Raw genomic sequence first — 21,765 nt, forward strand, 5'->3', positions numbered from 1 at the left:
ACAATTATTACCACGATGAGGACTAGTTCTAAATAAGGAGTAAGGAAGCAAGCTGACTGATGATAGATGAGAATGATTAATCGAGGAGCTTCTACTGAGTAAGTACCATGTATTAGCTTTTGCATCAAACACTTGCAGTACTATTAACACGAAAAAGCACTTTGGATACAGGAACAAAAAATATTTATTAACAAGAATTAACTATCACAGTGTCCTTAGGTCTAAGATTCAAGACTGATGTTGAAAGAATACATTTAAACATTAAGGCAGAAAAAAAACCAAATATATTTTCATCATACAAGTTTTTTTTTTCAAATGTTAAAATTAATTTTGCTTTTTAAAATTAATTTTGTTTTTGTTTTATTTTTTTTTAAAAAGGTCCTGGTACATTCCAAGTAGGAATTTATACATGAACCCTCCCCCCCCCCAAAAGGCAGATAAATCCAGGATGCTTTCTGAAAACCTCACCAAAGGTTAGTTCAATGTCAATCAATTTCCTCCTGCCCAAATGATTACAAGGTGACTATTTTCTACTATGGTTCTGTAAGTAAATGAAGCACATTCAAAGTTTACGAGGAGTACAAGAAGTGAGTGGAAGCCATGCAGCTTGACAAGGGAAATGTAAGCTGCAAAGTGCAGGCAAGAAAAAAATGTCTGTGAGGCATCATTTAGAGCAGTTTTCTCAACCTTGGCAACTTTAAAGCTTGCGAACTTCAGTGTGGAGAATTATCCCTGCTAGCTTGCTAGCTGGGAATTCTCGAAGCTAAAATCCACACAACTTAGTTGCCAAGGCTAAGAAATAGTGATTTAGAGTTTTAAAGAATGAATAGTGCTATATAAGGAACAAATACCCCTTTTGCCTTATAACAATGCATCAGAGACTGTTTTGAGCATGAAATGTCTATCTTTGAAGGCTATTGTAGGGCATTAGCTATCCAAATGCATAATCTTGCACATGTAAAAGTGTGTTTTATTTTAAATTTGTATTGTTGGAAAAGAAACATAGCCAAGGAAAACAAATTCATATAACTCAAGCTAACAAACCAGTTAAACAGAACAGAAATAAAGCAGGGACAGGTACATCGAGTGAGAAATGAACATAAGAAATTTGCTGAATAGATTTAGCTTGACACTTAAAAACCATCACATTTAGAAAGGAATAAAGTAGAACTTCTCCTTTGTCATTGAACACATATATCTTCCAAAGAACAATACACCAGAAAAAAAGGGGGAATTTCAAAGATATCTGATTTTGCTGATACCCTTCTGATAGACATCTTGCCTCAGAGTTAATACTGATATGGCCTGGCCTAGCAGATGTATCTGCACCCCTGGGCATCATTCATTACCAAGGGAAAAGAGAGGAAAGATTCCACAAAGAAGCTGTCTTCTATCTTCCACAGGGCCAGCTCTGGGACTCTACTGAAATCAGCAAGATGCAGAATTCTCTAAATGTTGTTCCTTTCTTTGGATTTTTCATTTCTGCCATCCTAGATAGAAATGAGAGGGGGGGAAAAGAGCAGAACTCTTTCATTAACATGCCTTTGGAGCTGATAGTATGAAGCCCCTTACCCAGTGCACTTCTCTGCAGAGAAATAACTCTTTCTTGAAGCGATATCTTACCTACTCCGACACTTTTCCCAAGAAGAAACTGCAAATCTGTCTGTCAAAAGAGGTGCTGAGTTAGGAGCACAGGCAAGCATTGAATCCCTGCCACTTCGGCCAGATGCCTGTTCCCCCTTTGAAACAAGTGTGCGGATAGTATAAAGCTGGCTGTGAGAGCAGACAGTTAAGCTGCTCCCAATAGGAGCTGCTTCAAAACATTTGTGACACTTTGAAATGGCTTTTGAATTAATTAATTTCTGTGAAAGGAGGAAGGTTAGTCTCAGTACCACAATATCATCCAGCCTATAGTAGAAGAGACATAGAGGCTCCTATACTCTAGTCCAGGGGTAGGCAACCCAAAACACTCAAAGAGCCACTCAGACCCGTTTCCCACTGAAAACAAAACACTGGGAGCCGCAAAACTCTTTTGAAATCTAAAATGAAGATAACACTACATATGTCCTTTTTTACCATTATATATATATATATATATACTGTACATATACATATATACATATATATATACACACACACACACATATATACATACATACACACACACACACACACATACATACATATACACATACATAGGTATATGCAGTGTTATCTTCATTTTAGATGTCAAAAGGGTCTCTCTGCCTTTCTCCCCTCCTCTCTCTCCCTTTCTCCTTTCTCTTTCCTCTCCCTCTCTTTCTCTCTCTTCCCCCCCTCCCCTTGGTCTGCCAGTCCTCTTCCCCCACTCTCTTTCTCTCTCTCTTTCTCCCCCTCCCCTCTCCCTCTCTCCAATCTTCTGCTCACCTGGCAAGCTGGCTTCAAGCTGTTCTCCAACAAGCTCAGGAGTAGCAACCCTGGTTCTTTTATGACTCATGGACTTCAACTCCCAGAATTCCTGAGCCAGCATAGCTGGGCTAGCTAGCTCTCTCCTGCCCTTCCTGCTTCCTGCAGAGACGCAGCAAAGGGAGGAGCTCCGCCCAGTAAGCTTTTCAGCTCTTGGAGAACACAGTGAGTCCACTCTCTTTTTCACACACACACACACACACACACACAAAAACACAAACACACACACATACAGAGAGAGAGAGAGAGGGAGGGAGGGAGGGAGGGAGGGAGGGGGGGAGAGAAGGGAAGCGCAAGTGCCTCTCTCTGTCTCTGCAAATGGCAGAGGAGGCTGGAAGCCGCAGGGGAAGGTTCAAAGAGCTACATGTGGCTCCGGAGCCGCAGGTTGCCGACTTGTGCTCTAGTCTAACAATCATCAGTGTAAGATATAGCTTATTGTTGCCAAGATTCAATCAAATTCTTGATCATATCCCAAGCATTTCCCCTTTATGAAACAGTATCCTTTTATTGGCCACTACACACAAGTATATATCTTTTGTTTTATCACTGTGTCCAACCACAGAGCTCCTTACAAGTAATATTCCTGCAGAACAATTTAACTCAGCATTCTTTGCGACATTCTACCTGCCTACATGGAAGGAGGGAGTTTTAAGAAACATTCTGTTGGGAAACGCCCAGCCTCAGTCTGAAACGGTGCGGCCCAGTCACAAATTGTGAGTTTAGTCGGTATTTATCTAGAGAATAGTCAGATGTTAACAATTGTTAATACAAATATATTATCATAAGTCTTTAATGTTACTAACATTTGCTACCTCTCAATTCAACAATTCAACATGAAATCAGCACATAAAACATCTGAATTTAATTTACAGTATCTTTAACTGAGTAACCAATCATAAAAAATTAAGCCAAGAAACAAAAAATAATAGTTATTCCCATTTTTTATAAAAGTTCTTAGGAATTTATTTCAAACTGTGCTCCCAAAATAAAGAAACGGGATTTCTGCAGAAGTATAGATTCTTCCCCACATTTTAAAAAGGGGAATGCTTTTTTCTTCACACGTTTTGTAGCAATATGTTTTAACTATTAATGTTGTGCTGATATAGCAATAGGTCCTTACATATTTTCAGATGTGAATACTAAATAAATATAAAACTACTAAACATACTAAATAAAGATAAAATACAAAAAATGTGAAGTTTTTACCAGATCAATTAAACAGCAGTACATTCATTTATACATAGCACAAAAAGTTTGTTCAGATTTATTGTGAGGTTATTTCTCAAATAGTGAAGCTGCAATTAAAAAGATGGATTTTAAATAAGTTTTTAGTTTAGTCAAACAGGATCTAGACATCAATCTTGATTTTAACTTCTAAGTTTATTTGTGAAAGTCTTCATAGATGTTAACATGAACCCTATTTACAATGTGTAATAAGAAATTAGAGCTTGCAACATATCAATTGGGTGAAGAGATCAGCACTCTCATGACTAAAGGACATTCTTCCAGTGGGAGCAGATACAATAGTAAACTAAGACGAGACAGGGGGGAAATAACAGACCTCAGGAGGGGGTGGCTTGATAGTGACTGGCTGGGAGGCTCTTCGGGGTGGAGAAGGTTTGGGCTGCACTTGCTGCTGAACTGTGTTGTAGTAGGTGACCCCTCCATACACCTGAGACTGGGCCTGCCAGTCCAAAAGGAAAGAAAGAAAAATTATTGGTTTATTCCAAAATACTATTATACATGTATATTTAATTCACTGAAATTCAAAACATAGACATGTTAGTTGGCTTAGAAACTTACTGAGTTAAAAAGATAACAATATCTAATATATTGTGAAATTATAAAATATCAACATTAAAAAACCTTTTGAACTGCCTACTGAAATGCAAGCCTTTTATTAAAGCTTGCATAGGAAGATTTTCTCAAGAATAGTCTATTCTAAGAAACAATGCAGTTCATTCTTTGGTAGCTATCTGGATTGTTGTATTATTTTCTTTCTGCCTTATTGTAATCTACCAGGTTTAACTGTTGTTCGTCTCTATACAATGAATGTTTATTTTATATTTTCATCACTACTCTGGTTAAGCCCAAAGACAAATGAATTAGATATCTTACTGAGATAATACGGTGGTCTACTTTTCAGCTTAGATAGAAAATTGGTGCATTTAATAATCACTTCAGAATTATCAATTCCACGTCACGTAATATTGCTTAAAATTAAGAAAGCTATCAAGTTTTCATTACTTCAATATAACCATAACTTCTGGAAGGGATTGTCTTTGAGTCAGTGCTGACTCCTGGTGACTGCCTAGACCAATCTCTAGTTTTCTTGGCAAGAAATTTGGGAGTCGTTTGTCACTACCTTCTTCCTATGGTTGAGAAGGAGTTATTAAACCAAGGTCACCCAGATGGCTTCACAGTCTCCCAGTTTGTAGTTTGGACTTTAACAACTATATCCTGCTTGCTCCCCATGCTTGCTTGTTCCCCATATGCAACATGTCAGAGCATGCACAGTCTTATTGCACCTGAGATAACCCAAGAGTAAATAGTGTAAACAGTGGTCTATATTAAATGGTGGTTTATATTACACTATCTACAAATATCACCAGGAACAAAATACATACATGTGTGATAATTCAGCAAACTCCAATTCACAGCAATTACAGCAGGAAACAGACAAGAGAAAAAGACTCCAGCAAAGCCTTCCTTTTATACTCAGGCTCTTAAAGGGATACACCTGCTGAGTCATTCCTATGATTGCATTATCCACCTTACATTACATTACATCATTACATAAGCTGCTTAGCCTTTAAATAATTATCCTGACACAATATATATTATTCTGTTTGTCTAATGACTTAATGATCGTCATTAAATTATATTTCTAAAAAGCAAGCCAAAATTAATCTGCACCCTCAAAGTCCTTTTGGGGGTAGACGGGTAACTGTACAACTTCAATTAATTGATAAATAAATGAATAATCACCTATTTTGTAATTACTTGTTAAAGTATGTATACTGCCATTTATCACTAAATTTCAGCAATTTTTAATTTATATTTATTAAACATTTTCATATAACAAATGGAAAGCAAAAATTAAAGAAAGTTATAGTTAAGAATTACATAAACAACTTTCAACCATCTTCTCAAAAGATCAATTACAATTATATATTTTACAAATCCTCTTAAATATTTTACAAATCCTCTCAGCTCCCTCCTTTAATCTGCATCTTTTTCAATCTTCAAATCCATAAATCATCAATTAATGTTTTTCTTCTTTCAGCAAAAAGTCCAAAAAATGGCCAGCATTTAAAAGCAAAACATAAGCAGACTTACTTGAGTGTTTGGATACAGGTGGGGAGGTGGCGGGGGTGGAAGTGTTCCTGGAGGGTAGGGGTAACTGGGATTGCCAAAATTCATTACTCCAGGAGGGGGAAAGTAGGTTGGTGCTAACAGCTGTTGTGGTGGTGGTGGTGGTGGTGGTGGTGGCTGCTGCCCAGGAGGCATGGAGACAGGAGGAGGATATAAGCCAGCATTAGCCAGAGGTGCAGGTGCCTGATGTGGATGCAATCCTGGCAAAGACAGATAAAGTAGTCAAACAATTCTGAAATCAAAATGCTATCAGGAAGCAAAGATGAAATAAATAACATTTTAATATATCTGATCAATTAAAAGAATAATTGACCCATCTGGCTGCTAAGGAGAATGAGTCACTGGAACGTACGTCTACAATATGCCACATGTATCCCTGTTCTTTGCTTGCAGAAATTGATTTTCAAAGGTTAATCTATTTAACATAAGGACCAGAAAATCCCCCCCCCCCTGTATAAATTTTAAAATTCTTTCTTCTTGTGTAATTATTTATTTCATTAGATTTAGACACTGCCTGACTACAAAACATCTCTGGAAAAAGGAACAAAATAAAATTACAATAAATTAGAAATAACCAAGACAATATCAGAGTCAGTACAGAATATGAACCCCCCCCCCAAAAAAAGAACCCCATCCACCCTAACCCAAAATAGCCAGATTGTGAACATTTTCTGGAATATCATCAGGGTGAGAGCTACATGGATTTCAGAGGGATTTCATCCCAAGAGGCAAAACCTGCTTCTTGGTTCCATTTTTTATTTAATCAAAGGAACCTGGTGCAAGCCAACATGCCAGTTCATTACATTTTAAGAAGTCATCCAAGGGGGGAAAAGTAAAGTTTTGAAAATATCAGATAGACATAGTAAAAGCCAGTGTCTTTCCTTGCCAGTGGTAGGATCTGAAATAGGTATAGATGCTCCTCTCTCCAAAACAGAAAGGTAAAAATGTAAACTATGCGTCAAATATCTAAGACACCAGTGATTCTGAATGTTCTCCTTTTCCAAAAGATCAAATATATTACAAAAAACAAAGCCCTTTACCTTCAACTTTAAGATCCCAATAAATCCAATCTCAAGTTACAAGTTTCATTTTCCTTCAGTTAAAATCACCCCAGCTTGCAAAACTCGTATTGGATTTTATTGCTTAGAGAGAAAGTTAATAAAACCCACCCCCTATCTTTTGTTTCCTGACATATCTGAATTCCCAAAACTCAGTTTTGGAGCTTTATCTTTTAGGTACTTATAACATTTTTTGCAATATACCAAAATGGTACAATGGAATACAAAGCTTCCGTATGGCACTTGCAATGTATAAATACCAGTAAGTAAAGCCTTATAGTAGCGCCAAAGAGTTTTGTCACTCCAGAGAAAGAAAGAAAAAAGTGCATCTACTTCCCATTTTCTTCTATTTCCTTACAGCAGCGGTTCTCAACCTGTGGGTCATGACTCTTTTGGGGGTCGAACGACCCTTTCATGGGGGTCGCCTAAGACCATCGGAAAACACATATTTCCGATGGTCTTAGGAACCGAGACACCGCTCCGCATCCGTCTCCACATGGCCTCCTCCTCCATTTGCAGAGAGAGAGAGACAGAGAGGCGCTTCCCTTCTCCCTCTCTCAGGCGGACTTACCTCCTGCAGGGCTCCTGATTGGCCCTGCGTCCGGGTGCCCCACCCCCTGGGAGAAGCGTGGCCAGGGCCTCGTGGCCTTGGAAGCCCCGGGATCCCTGCTGGGAGTGGCCCACTGGAGGCTCTGCTGAGCAGGCCAGCCCTCCCGCAAGCCACGGCCCAAGGGAGAGCAGCCCCTGCAATCCCCAGCATCCCAACCATACGACCCGCTCGCCATAAAGACGCACCGGAATCCAGGCTGTCGGGAAGGAAGAAGGAGATTCAGCAAAAGTAGGAGAGGAGAGCCGCCTCCTGGGGCCCAGCGCTGGTGGCGGCTTCCTTGCCATCCTCTTCCTCCTCCCCTTCTTCCTCCTACTGCCAAGGCGGCTTGGGCAGGCGCCGGGCCAAAAGCGGTGCCTGGAGGGGAGCAGCCGGGCTGGCAGAAGGGCTGCCTCCCGTCCTGCTCCCCCTCCCCACCCGTTCAGCTGAGGACCCGGCAGAAGCCGGGTTGGGGGCAGCAAAGACCCCCAACGATGCTGCCGTAAGAGAGAGAGAAAGAGAGAGAAACAGAGGAAAAGAGAGAGGAAAGAGAGAAAGAGAAAGGGAGGAAACAGAGAAAGAGAGAAAAAAAGAGAGGAAAGAGAGAAAGAAACAGGGAGATGAAAGAGGAAAAGAGGAAAGAGGGAAAGAGAGGAAAGAGGGAGAGAGAAGAGAGAGAGGAAAGAGAGAAAGAGAAGAGAGAGAGAGGAAAGAGAAAGAGGAAAGAGAAACAGGAAAAGAGAGAGGAAAGAGAGAAAGAGGGAGGAAAGAAAGAGAAAGAGGAAAGAGAGAAGAGAGAGAGGAAAGAAAAAGAGAAAGAGAGAGCGAGAGAGGGAGAGGGAGAGGAATGGCGCTTCTCTGACCAGGCTGGGCGGAGCTGGCAGAGCGGCCTTCCTGACCCCCTCCCCGGCCAGCTGGATGGGGGGGTTGGGGGTCACCACAACATGAGGAATTATATTAAAGGGTCATGGCATTAGGAAGGTTGAGAACCAGTGCCTTACAGAATTCACATATATTATTAATAGGTAGAGAAATTAATATTTTCTTCAATGCAGAAGAGCAGCTATGTACTAAAAATGATAAACTATCTCACTTTGTGAGATGTATGTGTTGAAATGTATCTCAACAGATATAAGTGATACACTGCAGGAATTTGGGGATGTTTCTAACAAATTAGTAAAACTGAAGTACAAAGGAAATGTTAGAGAAAAATGAAAGAGAGAATAGCTATGTAAAGTCAGTCCCTACCTGGATGTGAAAGATGCATTTCTGGTTGAACAATCACCCCTTGAGGAGGAAGTGGAGTAGGATTTTCACCATGTGTATAAATTGGACCTTGGAACTGTACTGTAAGGACAAACCATTAGACATTATCTTTCTAACACTGATAGAAGTAATTATTGTTTTGAAATTGAAATAAAAGAAGGCTCAATTGCCATTAGGCAAAGTAACAATAACATATAATTCTTAAACAATTCAGTATATTCATAACTAGAGCAGCAAACTGAGTTCAAGTCAACAATGGATCAGTTACTATTTCTCAGGGCTATTGTAAATTAAAGATAGTCCTCAGATGACGATGGCATCTAGGACCAAAATTTCCATCATAAGCAATGCAGTCGTACAATTGGCAATGGCATTCCCATCCATCCTTGTTGCTATTGTTTAGTGAGGATTATTTGAGTTGTTAAGCAAGGACTACTGGGCAGAGATGGGAATCCAGAGAAGCAGACTAGCAAGCAAAAACTATGTAGTATGAGTAAACAGACGGGTCTCATGGGTAGGTGCTATGGATACAGGTAAGTGAGAGAGTATCACAGGTGGGTGCTCTTAAGTGCAGCCAGGAGGGTGTCGTAGGTGATGCTATGGAGAATAGGCAAGCAAATAAATGCTGCAGGTGGGTGCTATGAGGTGCAGGCAGGTGGCACTTTGGAGCAGGTGGGCAAAAAAAAGCAGCAAAAGTGAGAGTAACTTGTGGAAATGACTTGTGACCTCCTGCTGGCTTCTCTATTCACTATGCTTATGGAAAGCTAATAAGGTTGCAAATGGTTATCACGTGAATGTAGAACACTATACATTTTAATTGCATGTCAGTTTACAAAGCAATCTAATTGCATTCATGTGACTGCAAATTAAAAGGCTGACTGTATGTCTTGTTCGACATTGTCCTAACTTTGAATACTTGCTGATCAAGTGATCGTAATCCAAGGACTACCTGTAAATTAAACAGGACAGCACCATACATTCTATCAAATGTCTACTCCTCCTCCTTCTCTTCTTCTTCTCCTCCTCCTTTTCCCATTATACTAGTACATATGAATCTTATTTCTCTGTACAAGTCCTTTAAGTTTTTTTTTTACAAAAAGTTAAGAAAACAATATGTAGCCCACAATACTGCAAAACCCAATCCAAAATAGATATAAGAATCCCTTTAATGAGCAGTTTGCACTCACACGCATCATAGTAATGCCCTTCCATTATGCTTATATGGACTGGTGGAGCAGGTTCTGGGACAGGCCGCTGACGCTGTGATGAGTAGCGTTTTGCACGCCCACCTTGAACCCCCTGGAAAAAAGCACAACGATATCTAATTATTTAAAAGATTGCCAGAGTGAAATCTTTTCCTGCATGATGAGCTTTGTTAACCATAAAAAATCTTCTAATCTGTTTGAATGTTTTATATTCTTAAAATTGGATAATTCTGAGAGATGAACCCCATGTATTTCTTTTTTCAAGTCCTGTTTTCCTGTTCTTAGAGCCTCTGAGTGGCAAAATGTTTTGCAGGAGAGACATGAAGCATGTGTCAAACTTTGCCCAGGCATAATTAGCTGTTGTTTTCTTTATAATACATTCATGTTTCTCTCCTACAGTATAGAGGGAGGATTGGGTCCTATAAGTATCCCATCTTCTCCATCATTCTGCATCCCAAAAATATTAAATCAAAGCTAGATAAATCTATTACAAGGACCAGTATCCCATTAAACTCAAGTTGCTGAACTGATCCTGCTGTTTGATAAAGACTCTCATTCCTTCCATAAGAAATTCTACAACTATTGTCTGCATTCTTGTTGCCAATCAAACTTATCATTTTCAGAAGCAAGAAAAAAAAATGGAATGTTACCATGTCTTCTATCCTGTTGAATTGAGGGGGTGGGGCTGTTCCAATGTGCATCTGATTAGGCAAACCTATTAGGAAAAACAAAGGAGAAAGAAAACACCATTTATTCTTCAGCTTTACACTAATATAAAGAAATTTTTAAAAACAGAAAGCAAGTTTAAAGAAGTCCTAGATAATATGAAAAAGGCAAATGCTGTTGACTTTGAGAAAGGTATGCCAAAATTCTTCTGTGCTGCCATGGTAGGGAATGGTCCCAGGAGCAAAGAAGGCTGGGAGTGTATGCCAAGAGTATATACTCCCAGCAGGATCATTCATGGCATGTAAGCAGGCATCCAAATTGGGCAGCAGAAATATAGAAAGCTGCTGGAGGCAGATGATTATTTAAGTGACAGGAGCAAATTCATTTAAGTGATAATAGCATCATTTCATTCAGTGCAGAAGGCAATGATAAACCACTCATGTCTCAACAAGAAAACCACAAAAATGAACAAGGGAATAATAGGGAAGGGAATGCCAGAATATTGATACCTCAGATCAAATGACCACTCAACATGCTATTGAGGAAGAACTGAGTGGTTAAGGTGCTGGCCTAGAAATCAGAACACTGAGTTCTAGTCCCATCTTAGACATGAAAGCCGGTTGGGTGATTCTGAGCCAGTCACTCCCTCTCAGCCCATCCTATCTTATAGGATTGCTGTTGTAGAGAAAATAGGAGGAGGAAGAAGAATTGTGTATGCTTGCTGCCTTGAGTTATTTATAAAAATAATAAAAGTATTTGGACTGAATGGTCAGATCAATTTGGCAAGATAGGGTCTAATGAGATTAGTTCATGCCCTCTTTAAATGGTTCACGAAGATCAACGTACTGGTTGCCACTTAGTGGCAGACAGAAAGCACCCACTCACACAAAAGAAGAAGCTAAAATCAGCATAATAATATGAAATAAGCAATTGAATATTGGACTGTACTTTTCTGCAATGTTTCATCTATTTTGACTCAACACATTTTCCTGAAATACTTTGTAAGAATCTATACTCTACTAAAACTTTCATCATGACCTTTAAATGGGCAAAACATTGCATCACAGGGCATTGTTCAAAGTATCTCAAATGGGTTAATTTACAAAATATGCCCACAATTTGGAAATTATAACTTCCAACAGAATGACATTTGGGAAAGGTGCTTCAGTGCTACCGATTATTGCTATAATCCTGCTGTAATCACAGGATTTTCAATGTTTTATGACAGTCTTGCAATGCTTCACTCCTTCCTTCACCCAGAAATAGTCAATAACCTGCCATCTGGAAAGGGAGGGAGAGACTTCTGTGTATCCTTCTTGGCCTATGCCACTCCCATGCATACTCCCCCAACCTATGCCATCCCACCCTAGTGCACCATCCCTGATTGGCATGCCACCTCACACTACCCAAGACTCCCATTCATTCTTCTTGTCTCAAACTTCCCTCTTTCCCTGTGCAGCCTCCCTGATCTGCATAGCACCTCTCACATGTGCCTGGGTACCCTTCCCAATCTATACTGTCCACCCATGCACTCTCTGCAGTATTTCTGATACACACCCTTTCCCAATTCACATATTTTTTTCACACCCCCACATACCATTCTTGACCTACACTCTCATGTTTTGCCTACCCATGGTCATTCTGTTTTACTGTTTGGGTAAGGAAAGATCTCTGAAATGATGATCAAGAGAGGACAGTTGTCCAGTTTATATATTCCCTAAACAAAATTATTTTTCCTTGCTTTAGCACATCACTTACCCTGTGGTGGTATGAACTGGGGCTGCCCTTGGTTCCAGTTTTGTTCTGTCATATTCAACTGAGTCATGTCTTGTTCAAGACCATCCAGATTTGCCTCAACAGGTACCTCCCAATTAGCAGTCTTTGCAGAAGAAGGTGATGGTATAATATCAGCAGTTTTTAATGGTGCCGGTATCAATTCTGATGGAGGTGGAACTTCATCTGCCAATTTTCCTGTCTCACCTGCTTTGTTCCGACTCCTCCTTGCCCGAGAATATGATTTTTTTTCCACAGGCCTATCTGGCTGTGTCTGTAGAATATCTGCAGGTGGAGTTTGATTTTCCAAAACTTCTTCTTTTTTAACAGGGCTGTTTTGAATAGGTGGTATCTCAGATTTGGGAGAAGGTTCTCTTGCTGGGATTGGATCTGATCGTCTGGCCCGGTAACTGCTTTCAGGCTTTGACTGTTCACTGAAGCGAGGTGCATGTTGACTATTTACATCCGCAGCTCGATAACTTGGGCGAGTATCTTTATAGCCACAAGGTTTGGGAAATGCCCTTGGGCTGGCCATCCATCCTGTCCCCGCTGAGTTTCGATTAATGAATGTCCGAGGTGCCACAGAAGTACTGTCTAGACTCTGATGTCGTGGTGGCTTACTTGGTCGTTCACTGGACCAATTGGATTCTCTCTGTGGTGGACTCCCAAATCTAAATGAAGAGGAGATATTATTGATCAGAAATGAATGTTTTATGTTCCATTCATCATCACAATTATTCCTCTCTCAAGGTCGGAAAAAAAAATCAAGCCCCACATTATTCCATAAAAAGTACACAGAACGACTTCTACAAATTCACCTTGGTTTGCGCACCCTCCTGGGTTTGATGTCATCAGGGTTGTGTGCAGAGCGGATATCATAGCCATAAAGAGCAATTAGCTCTTGTCTGGATTTTGGTGCTTGCTCATCTTCTCGAAACTTGTCATGTTCCCATCGTCCCTCATCTTTCCACAATTTACGCTGGCGACCTTTTGGTCTTGTGAACCAAGATAAAGAAAAACAATTAGAATTAGAACAATTAGAATGGTATGTGGGGGTTAGGGACTGCTGCTCTTATATCATAGATGTAACAGTGAACTAAAGCCACAGCCATTAAAAATATGATTCCACAAGGGAAAATTTAGTACAAAACTAAATTCTTGGCAATTTTTTATAAAAACTCTTCATAGATTTCTGAAAGGCCACTATGCTTCTCAAGCAAAAAGATACCGTATATGCCGGCGTATTAGGCGACCCGGCGTATAAGACGACCCCCGTCTTTATAGCCGGGCCGCATTCCTAGAATGTCGTCTTATACGCCGGAAACTACCAGTATTTCCGGCGTATAAGACGACTCGACGTATAAGACGACCCCCGTCTTTGACGCCGATTTCAACGCTCGCGGAAGTCGTCTTATACGCCGGCATTTACGGTATCTCATCTGGGAAGGCTTTACCATGAGAGACAAAGGAAATAGTTGTGTCTGTAAATTAATACCTTCTTAGAGCTCTACTCTCCTACTGGTGACTGCCCAAAGTCAATCAATCATCTAATAACCATTAAAAGGCTGAGAATGGGTTCCATACTTTCCTTCAGTTTCATTATTTTACTATTTACCCCACAGAATGAGACAAATTTTAAAAGCTAAAATGTAATCCTCTTTAGTGGTCTGTATAACCTTTTCTGTTAGCAGCCAATTGTGCCTGCAAGTAAAATGTTCCTGCCTATAAATTCTTTCTACAATTGCTGCCTGCTATTCCTATCACCTACCGGACTTCCTCTTCCTGGGTCTGTCCACGGAGGTCATGTTCAAAGAAAAGACCTTTACGAGGTATATATGCTGGGTTCTTCCGGTCTTCATCATCATCTAGATGCTTAGGAAGTTTTTTACCAATTTTGTTTTCAACTTGTTCAGTGCTTTCCTAAAATGAAAGAAATCAAACACTCACTGACCTATTAAAAACCCACCACCAATATCCCAGAAACCATGGTTTTCTTTAGTAAAAATGTGATTGATTAGATGTTATGATTATGTATTCTGGATAGATAAGTGAGTGTAAGCCCTTGACTTACAATGATTCATTTAGTGACAATTCAAAGTTATAACAGCACTGAAAAAACTGACTCTGCACCCTGCATTCCACCAGATCTGCCACGCCCAGTTAGTCTTTGCTGTCTTCTTCCTCCTGTTGAGGTGCACCCAGCTGGCCCGATGTGTGGCAGAGAAGGGGGGAAGATAGGCGAGTGGGGGAGTTGAAACACCCCTGCGGTCATAATTGTGGATGGGTTGCCAAGCACCCAAATTTTGAATACATTACCACAAGAGCACTGTAATAACCATAACTTTAGGAATCAGGTATCGGTACCTTTCATTCAGTGTTGTTCTAACTTCCAATAGTTGCTAAATGAATGGTTGTTAATCAAAGACTACTTTTATATTGCTCATTTAATTATGCATAAAATATGAATTATAAAATTAATTAGTAAAAATGATAAAAGTTGCATTGAATTAAAATGAAAATTGGTGAAAAATAATGGAGAAATTTGATTATAATATACTGCTCATTATTGCTTCTGAATTTTACTGCTACTACGCTAAATCAAGATAGCACTTTTTAAGCTGCAAATATCAGAAACACAAAATATTGCTTATAAAATTCTTACAAAATGACTTGCTTAGAATGCAACTGCAAAAATAATTCAGGCATAAGAGAAAAAAATCTACTGAAATGTGACGACTTATAAATAAAACTTTTTTTCATTCTATGACCATAATGTTTTCCTGAAAAATACAAATATGTATTTTAATTTCTAGGTTAATTAATACTTAAGCTCAAAATTCAACAAAACATACCTGCCCATCCCCACTCTGCCTTTCACCTGCAACTGTGCCTTTTGATTCTGGTTTCTCATCCCCTTTGTCTGCTTTTGTTCTCAATTCAGTGTCATTTCTGTCCCGCTTTAAGTCCATTTTAGTTGTTTCTTCTTCACTGTATTCTCCTTCCTCAGCCTAAAACAAACATGCAATTTGATTCAATTTAGAGGGGCTGGAGAATAACAAATATTTTGTCTATTCTTACACTATGCACAGACTGTATGTTATGCTGTTATTTAATAACTTTTTTAATATATGCAGAAACAAAACATACATCCAAAGCATAGAGCATATATCCAAAAGGTATTTTTTTTAAAAGGCAATTGGACTTTGTTTTTCTTTGAAGATGTTTCGCTTCTCATTCAAGAACCTTCTTCAGTTCTGACTGAATGGTGAAGGGTGGAAGGATATTCCATATCCTTCCTTATATTCCTTGCAGTCATCTGGTCATTAGCACTCTTTCTGAGTCACTGAGGCCACTTTGAGATATCTGTGCTCTCAGGGTCACCTGAATAATGCAAATGGCTGTGAAACCTTTTGGGAATTGCTGAAATATGCATGACTTGATTGACTGAGAATCTCCATAGACATACAGAGTGTATAAAAAAAAGAGCTGAATAGCTTTTCATGATAAATAAATATTTCATGCCGTGATTTGTCCAAAGGCACTTACTGACCCAGTCTCTCAATCTACCTAGGTTAAAAAAAATCCAATAAACTGTCATGTTATATATTCATGTACATTATAAAATGATGTGTATGACCTCAACTCACCTCAGAATCCTCAGCACTTTCATAGTCAGACAGTACAGCTAAAAATAAAGAGTTGTTTGAGGTTAAAAACATCTTCCAAAATGCTGTATTTTAAAGGCTTAATTTTCATATTTTCTCCCTTCATTCATGCCCTCCAAATCCATTTGCAATTGCATCACCCATCCCTTTTGCTCACATATAAAACCTTGTTTTATCTTTGGTTCATCCAGCTAATATTACTTGTTTGGAATATTCCATCTATCACAAAGCATTTTTTTCTGTGAAGCATAGCAAATAGAAAATTCTTGAGAGCTACATGATGTAGTGTTGGGGTGAATGAAAAACAACAATCTGAATCCATTTAGGATGTAAGTAAATACTAACAGATAGTTCTCAGGACCAGAAATTAATATGTCCTATTCTAGATGAGATACTAGTTCCACCAAAATATCAGATGTGTATTTTAGGGGCTCTCCTTAATTCCAATATGAGAGTAGAGACACACTGGCCGTAGAGACAAGAATAAATATAATGAGCTATAGCTGGTATCTGGCCTGGGAAACTCTAGCATCAGTGATACATGTCCTTTACAATTATATTATTGCAGCATAACCATCTTGAAGAACTGCAGCATGCTATGGTAGCCAAATAAAAGTGTAGAATATTGTGAAATAACAAACCTATGCCCTAATTGATCATATATTTCTTCCATTGCTAACAACAGAAATATTTGACTATACAGAAAGCCTTATTACCAAAAATGAAAGGGTAGAATAAGAAATGCCGCTTTTGCGACAAATATTTTATGATTTTAAAAACATTGTTAAGTAATTATTTTGTATTTCTAGCACCAATCACTACAGTTAAAAGCTACTACCACTTACCATCTCCTTCTATGCCATCTTCACTTTCCTGTTTTGAGAGAGAAAATATTTAAGAAAGAAAGAAAACCAGCAGATACAAATATGTTACATTAGACTGCTCTAGGAATGTATTTTATTACGAAAAAATAGATGAATGAATTTAGCACGGTTAGTTTCTAAACAATTGAGTAATATAGTTGCTTTAAGATTGGACATAGTCTGAGGAGATCCAAATTAAGATTCCTCTTGGCTATGTGCTTCATTGGGTGATATCAGTTATTACTTCTCAGTAGCCCATCTGCTAAATTATATGAGGAAAATATTGGAGGAAGTATTATGTATACAGCTTTGAACGTCTGAAGAAATGATCGGCATGTCGATGCAACAAATAATCATACAACTATAACATAAATGCATTATCAGATTATTAATATAAATATTAGGAAGGGAAGGAATTGTATCAAAACTACAGGATGATATCCTACTGGGAGTGCAATTCCAATAATTTCCAGTGAAACAATTATGTCAGTTAGAAACTTATGGAATATAATGCCTAATAAAAAAGGATGACTCTTTTTCCCATGTGAGATTGACTTTAATAGGGAAATCCAACTTTAAAAATTAGGAAAATTAGGAAAAAGATATGGAAAAATTGGATGGAAATGGGGATATTGAACTGGCTCAACTGATGAAGATGAATTTTTAACATATACTGTGTTAAGAGATAAATATCATTTATCAAATATAAACCAATGGCAATATTTACAGCCATTATTACTTGTATGTACATTGAGAGCTTATGCACCGGAAACAAATTTCTTGTGTGTCCAACCACACTTGGCCAATATTCTAACATTTGTTAACCATGTTTGGACCGACATCATTTTCACCCAAGATATAAGATCATCTTTTTAAATAAAAAACTATTATTTTTTGTAGATATTTGTCATAAATTTGATATGCAGATGCTAAGAAGACATTTAAAATTTAATGGAATCCACTATATTTGTATAGAAAAGGAGTAAGACAACATTTATTAAAGATGTAATGATAATGCTTCTTTAAAACATGTTTTTATAATGTCCTATACTCATTAGGTTTTGGGAAAAAGTAAATTATATGACTGTTCAACAAAAGCTAAAATGTTCAGAAGATAATAATCTCTTGACCATGCATCTAGGCAAGGAATTTAACAATGCAAATGGCCATGTTCTTACTATGGCCAAAAGACTGATATTGCAGCACTGGTAAGATAAATGTATGGCTACATTCACTAAATGGATTTAAGACCTGATTACATTTGCCACCTATGAGAGGATGGCCTAGAGCAGGGGTTCTCAACCTTGGCAACTTTAAGACTTGTGGCAAAGCTGGCTGAGGAATTCTGGGAATTGAAGTGCACAAGTCTTAAAGTTGCAAAGGTTGAGAACCTCTGGCCTAGAGATATAATTTTATCTCTAGTATAATGAAATATGGACTCATTTATACAAAGTATAATAGGTTAAAAACATGATAGTTATATAAATATATTAGAAATAAAGAGATACATATTTGAATATTTGTATCAGATAAGCATATAAAGAACTGTAAGTTTATTATGACAATACTGTATTTTTATGTATTTTTCCACCTTTTCAAATTATTATGACCTTTTCTCTTTAAGCATATATTTCTACCATAATTATCTCTATATTTTGTTCTTCTTTTTCTGTTATTTTAAAAGCATTAAATACATTTCCAGATAGCATCTTTCATGGATACTTGATAGGGGAATACTACTTCAAATCACTATATCTTTAATCTTTCAAGAATAACCCACTACTACATCCCCCAACTCCCCCAAAATTCCAGGGCATAGATTTTTCCATCTTTTGTTGATATTTTTGCTTGTTATTCTTAAACTTGTTTATGTATGCTTTTTTGACTGCTGTTTAAAACTGAGCCTGACTGTTGTTAGGAGTAATTATTTTGCTACTGTAAGTAAAGCATCAGGATATTCCAAAAGAAAGAAGGCAACTTTTCCTTCCACTTCCACAAAATCCTGCCTGATGAAACATCATTAGAATAACCTTATACTCTTCACAACAGCAAGAATATGAATAATTTTTTTTAGGGAAAAAATATCCCATGGAGATGATTAGTAATTCTTGGAAAATTCTAGGACCTAAAATTATTTAATACATTATTTTCAATGTGTCTATATTTCCATGGGTCTATATTCAGTTGTCCAATATTAGCAACTACTTAGATGTTCCTGAGACATAATAAGCTCTATATGCCTAAAAAACATAATGTCATCTATGTGTTTCTGTAAAAAACAAGAAAACAGATAATAAGAATGTGGCATGATATCATTTTACAGATTTTACGTTTTTACAGAAGTGTTCACAATGGTAATATAATATTACCATATTATATAATATACAATATAAAAAGATAACCCACACCTAAATTAAAACTGCAAGATCTTAATGTTAACTCCTAAGTACTTATACAGTTTTTAATACTATGGAAAACAGACTCAAAATGAAAAAAAACATCATTATACAGAAAAGACTACTATTTGTTGAATGTAAATGTAAGTTTGCTAAATGTAAGGGGTAAGCAGATACATTGTAAAATAATCTCTAATTCCTGCATCTACTAAACAAAATCCCTTATTTGTACAATGGCCCCTTTCTGACTTTGAATTTTCAACACAATATCTGTTATAATTCATCCAGCATTATTTTCAAGGTAGAATTACAGTATCAATTTTGATTGTTATGCTATTATATTACTAGTTTTAAACTGGTAGATTTCAACAAAATCTTCAGGACCAACCCAAAATGCTTATTTAAAAAGGCAGAAGACAGCTGTAAGAAACTAAAATATGGCATGCATTCAAACATAATAGTATTTACCTACTAGAAACCTAAGAGTATGTGTAATCTCAAAGAGATTTAACAAATCAAGTTCAATTTAAATATCCGCAAAATTAAAGATATTGAAATTTGTTTTACCACCATCATCCTTTGTCTTAGAATAACAGGTACGCACCTTCTGCATACTGTATTATACTCAGAGATACAATTTTGTTTAATGCAGCACGCAAACGGAAGTGCTGGCTGTCTACTTCCGAGACGAAAGAATGGCTATGGAGAAAACATCGAAAAGAAAGCAAATACTAGTTTGTTTTTCCCCATCCAAGCGGAACCTGGTGGGCCGTTACTCAGCGACGAATTAAAGGAGTACTCTGCACATCCTCAGAACCACTTTTCCCTCCCCCGCTCTTCCCCACTCTGTACCCAAGGAGTGGACCGTAGTCAAAATCTCCCCGCTATATGCAAAGGAAGGCGGGAGCTGATCATAAAGAGCTTTCCCGTTCTCTCTTTCCCTTCCGGATCTGTCCACTCACACACTCCGAGTCGGCTGGGCTACCTCCAACCGTCACCGGCGCCTCCACATTTTCAGTACCAGCAGTAGCACCCCCGGTGCTTGCCGCTCCGGCTAAGCCAAAGCGGTGAGTGCCGCTCTGCGGGGAAGAACCTGCGCTTCCAGGCGGCGAATCGGACTCATCCTCTTCGCTGCTATCCTGCGAAGCGCGCTGCCTCCTACGATCCGCCATTTTGACAGGAACCAAAAAAGGAAACAAGAAAAACGAAACGGTTAGAAGGTGGAGGAAAAGGAAGCAAGGCCCAAAGAGGATGACGGGTACGGAAGATGACGTACAATACTGAAAAGACTACGATTCCCAGCATCCAACGCAGGTCTATTTCAAACTTTCACTCGTTCACCCAGAATTCTTTATGCTTGGACTCCGGGGCGTCCAAGATTGCGGGAAGAAGAAAATTCGCGCCCAATCGAGGGCGATGACATCACGAGAAAGCGGTTCAATAGGCGGGGGGGGGGAGCTCCCAGCAACAGTATCACGTGCTTTATATATCTCTAAATTGCTGCATGAGAGGTGGGGACGGAAGCTGTCTTGCTGAGTCAAAAATAGCATGACGTTTTCCCATTGCAGAGATTACATCACTCCAGTTTTCCTGCAGTGCTAAAATAGTTGAGGCGCAGCAACCTCTGGAGAAAACAAGATAGCCATTAATGTTTAAAACAGCGGTTTATGTAAGGCTAGGATCATTAGGGAGACGACGCAAAACGCTACCAGACATTAGGCAATGCAGCTATCAACAGTGCTGTCTTTGTGCATCATTCCCGTTACAGGACCAAATACCATAAGGAGAGGGTTCATCTCCATATTATGTACAGATCTTTCCCACTCTATATTTGATGGCAAATTCCCGGAAGATGGGAGGAGCCTGACTAAACAGGTTTCTGAGGTGTTGCTTCTTGCTTCCGTTCCACTCTGCACTGTTCAGAAATCTTTCTGATCCTCTTGAAGTTATCTTAATTCAAAGGCTACCTCATTTAATGGCAAGGAAACGTAACATGAAGTACTTCTCTTTTTTTTTGTCCTGAATATATCACTGATTAACTTCATTGGGTTGACTCCATTTTATGAGATGGAAGAAAAGTAACCCTAATCCATTTTCTGCACACTGCATTTTCATACATCCTTATCATTTCCCCTTATACAGCCTTTCCTTTAAAGGAAATGTCTTTCTTGTTTTGATGATTTTCATTGACTTCTTTGTAATTGGCAAATAACTTTATTACAGTTTCACTTAACTGTATATAATTGTCATTCTTTGGCTATAAAAATATTCAGAACATTGCTTTTTGTGTAGAGAATGGGTTAGGGATTCTTATGTTTGAGAAATATGTATTATATTTATTGTCTAATCTTTAAGGAAGATTGCCACATAGCGATGATGCCAAACCCCAAACCAGCAAATGACGTCTTCCAGTTTTATGTAAATATTGGAGAGGAGAGAGACAGAACAGTGCAGCACTCCACATAGG

The 21,765-nt window shown here is 38.4% G+C and overlaps 1 protein-coding gene across 6 annotated transcripts; it reads right to left on the bottom strand.

The window, feature by feature from the left end:
* Positions 1–166: 166 nt before the first annotated feature.
* On the bottom strand, positions 167–20,539 carry CASC3 (CASC3 exon junction complex subunit). Of its 6 annotated transcripts, none has more exons than XM_039359241.1 (14): positions 20,261–20,538; positions 16,885–16,912; positions 16,022–16,059; positions 15,227–15,382; positions 14,143–14,294; positions 13,193–13,369; positions 12,360–13,045; positions 10,586–10,650; positions 9,918–10,029; positions 8,713–8,811; positions 5,785–6,020; positions 4,007–4,129; positions 1,624–1,739; positions 167–1,490 (listed from the first exon to the last, which is right to left on the bottom strand). In XM_039359241.1, exons 1-14 carry the CDS (start codon positions 20,468–20,470, stop codon positions 1,391–1,393), a joined length of 2,298 nt encoding a protein of 765 aa, XP_039215175.1. In that variant the 5' UTR covers positions 20,471–20,538; the 3' UTR covers positions 167–1,390. The 6 variants fall into 6 exon arrangements, with proteins under 6 accessions (XP_039215175.1, XP_039215178.1, XP_039215176.1 ...); XM_039359244.1 differs by having other exon boundaries at positions 1,624–1,663; positions 20,261–20,537; XM_039359242.1 differs by adding an exon at positions 19,903–19,997 and having other exon boundaries at positions 167–1,663; positions 20,261–20,403.
* Positions 20,540–21,765: the final 1,226 nt, after the last annotated feature.

The sequence above is a fragment of the Crotalus tigris genome, unplaced genomic scaffold, assembly GCF_016545835.1.
Source record: "Crotalus tigris isolate CLP2741 ecotype Arizona unplaced genomic scaffold, ASM1654583v1 scf7180000019068.10715455, whole genome shotgun sequence".
NCBI classification, from domain to species: domain Eukaryota; kingdom Metazoa; phylum Chordata; class Lepidosauria; order Squamata; family Viperidae; genus Crotalus; species Crotalus tigris.